Raw genomic sequence first — 3,102 nt, forward strand, 5'->3', positions numbered from 1 at the left:
TCCATAAGTAGGTATTTAAGACTGGTCCAACCCCAATCATGTGGTTGTGACATTCTCCAACACTTTCAATATATTCATGCCTCAATGGCACTTTGGTGAGGAGTTCAAATTCCTCAGGTGCCTTTTGAAGTACCTGTTCTGCTGCATAGAATCCATCTACCAGCAGTGTCTTGCCACCTGTTCCTTCATGCTTAAGACAGTGAAACACTTGAATGCTGAAGAGGGAAAAAAATTAAAGTCTTCTTTTCAGTGGAGAAAAGAGAACATATCAAAATTTTAGAAAATTATATATGAAATAATAACTGAATCTACTTGTGTCATTTTCATTTCCTAATTATCTTTCCTTATAGCTAGTGGTACTTTTTTGTGCTTTGAAATATTAATGCCATTACAGGTTTCTTCTAAACATAGTCAATATGAATTAAAGCCTACATGTGCCAGATCCTGGGAATACAGACATGAATAAGATATAATCTCTGTTTTAAAGAAGCCCGTAGTCTAGTAGGAAAACATGAAGCATATAAATACCAATAAGATACGATAGGCACTATAATAAAGTTATATACAAGATGGAGAGGAGCCACAAAGAAAGGACATCATTTACAAGGTGTCCTTCCTTACATTCAAGGAAGAGAACAAGAAGTGTATATCAGCATAGCACAGAGAATCACAAAAGGATTTTAAACTGGGAAGCTCTATGGTCACATTAACATTTTTAAGACTTGCTTAGGATGATCATATGGGAGATGGACTGTTGGGAAGCAAGAGACAAAAAATGTAGAGAGCAACCTGATGATTGAAATAATCAAAAATACTGAGGGCTTGAGCTTAAAGAAGGGTGTTGTAATTTGTCATATGCTAAGACGGAGAATACAGGCAGAAGTGTAATTGGATTATAATGAGGAAGTGTGAGGGGTTGAAGAAGTTCAGTTTAGGGGCCATGTTGAAATAGTTGAGTCATTTGTGGCTGAAAATATTAACAGGGAAAGGAAGGGTGACTTAAAGGTGGACTAGAAAGCTAAACTACAATTCCCAAATTAACCAGGGGAAAATAAAATTAATAATAATTTAGAAGAATAATAAACATAAAAGTAAATAACAAAGTAAAATAAGTAATAAATATGAATGCAGATAGAAGGAATAAAATCAAGGAGAACTTAATATAAACACAATTAAAATCAGAAAGGTCAGGGGCCCCTGGATGGCTCAGTCAGTTAAGTGTTCAACTTCAGCTCAGGTCATGATCTCACAGTTCATGAGTTCGAGTCCCACATTGGGCTCTGTGCTGACAGCTCAGGCGCTGAAGCCTGCTTGGGATTCTGTGTCTCCCTCTCTCTGCCCCTCCCCCACTTGTGTGTGCTTGCTCTCTCTCTCTCTCTCAAAAATAAATAAATATTAAAAAAAATAAAATGAGACAGTTCACTTCTGGACTGTTGAGCTTTCTGTGAAACATCTAGGTCAAGATTGTTTAATAGCTAGTTGAAGATATTTAACTCAGAAAATAGGTGGATTTTGTAATTGTCTGTAGGTGATAGCCAAAGCCAAGAGCATGGAAGAAGTCATTTGGAGAGATCATTTCAAGTAAGAAATGGACCAAGGAGAATAAGGCAGCACAGGAGGCTGAAGAAAAGTGGTTAGAGATGTAGGAGGAAAACTAAAAAAATAAATGATATTTAAGAAGAGGTAGTGGTTAATGTCATGCCCCAGGGATCAAGTAAGATGTAGACTGAAAGGTACACACTGAGTATGGCAACAAGTTAGTTTCTGGTGACTTTGGAGAGAGTAATTTTAATTGGGAGGGGATTGGATGAACTAGCTGACTATGGATTTGAGGAGTGACTGGGAAGTAAAAATAAAAAGATATTGAATATAGACGATTCTTTTAATAAATTTAGCTGTAAAGGGGAGGAATAAGGCAGGGCTGTAACTAGAGGGAGACAGAGTCCAAAGAAGATATGAGAAGCTGATAGGAAGGGTTCAATACGTATGGAAAGGGTGGATATGTAGGAGGAAGAAATCTCCAAGGAAGCTGGAAAATATGAGATTCAGAGCAAAGGTAGCTTCAGAAAGGACAAGGCATATTAACAATGTTGATGATGATGATGGCAATGGCCAAACTGATAATAATCATAGCTAGCATTTCTTGAGCACTTAATATGTTTCAGGCAGTATGACAAGTACTTTAAATACATTATGGAATTTAATCCCTGAGCGATACTAATGAATAGGTTTTATCACTTGTTCTGTTCCATTTTACCAATGAAGAAACTGAGGCACAGTGAAGTTATTCACCCAAAATCATAAAGCTAACATATGTGCCAGCTGGGATGCAGATCCAGATCTGCTGATGACATGGCCTGAACTCTCAACCACTCTCATTATACTGCTAATGTACTTGGTCCTTTGGTAGTCAGTTACTCAAATTTGAGAAAAGAGTTACTCAGTATTTGAATGTCAAGTTCTGTCTAGTTGCTTCTCATCCCATTTCCTCTTTCTTCCTTCTGCACTGCCTAGAACAAGGACGCAGGCTGTGGGAATCTTCATATATTGATAATATTGACAAGGATCTCTAAAAGCTGCTTTATTCTTCCTCCCCAGAACCAAATATTCTTAAGTTACAAACTCTTAAATAAAACCAATGCAACCACAATCAATTGCATATTATCACCCTCTCATATGGTCTTTATAAATGCATATGTACACTCACTTTACTAAGATCTCTGTGCCTCAGACTTATCATCTATATATGCAGGAGTAAGATTAATAACAGCAAAATAACAACTACAAAGGTACCTCTAATAAGTGGCAAATGGTAGGTAAGTTCAGTATTTATTCATCGTGTCACATAATTATCATTTCATTTTTGTGGTGAGAACATTTAGGATCTACTCTCTGTTAGCTACAATGGTAATCAGGTTACAATTTATAACCACTATACACTTTAAATTTATATAATGTTTTATGTCAACTATATAGCAATAAAGCTGGGGAAAAAGTATGGTATATCTTTGGCTCAGCAACTTCTGATTCTATGTGAAGCGATTTTTCATTAATTCCTCATATCCACCTTCTTATAAATTGGATTCAAATCCCTGTTAACAG

General features: G+C 36.4%; 1 protein-coding gene across 1 annotated transcript in view; it reads right to left on the reverse strand.

The window, feature by feature from the left end:
- TMLHE (trimethyllysine hydroxylase, epsilon) overlaps positions 1-3,102 on the reverse strand; it is a 65,489-nt gene that overhangs the window by 24,653 nt on the left and 37,734 nt on the right. The window contains 1 exon segment of the mRNA XM_077780800.1: positions 1-215. This exon segment is cut by the window's left edge and continues 9 nt beyond it. Coding sequence (XP_077636926.1) covers positions 1-215 — 215 coding nt within the window.

Source organism: Crocuta crocuta, unplaced genomic scaffold (assembly GCF_008692635.1).
Source record: "Crocuta crocuta isolate KB4526 unplaced genomic scaffold, BGI_CrCroc_1.0 scaffold3042, whole genome shotgun sequence".
Taxonomy (NCBI): domain Eukaryota; kingdom Metazoa; phylum Chordata; class Mammalia; order Carnivora; family Hyaenidae; genus Crocuta; species Crocuta crocuta.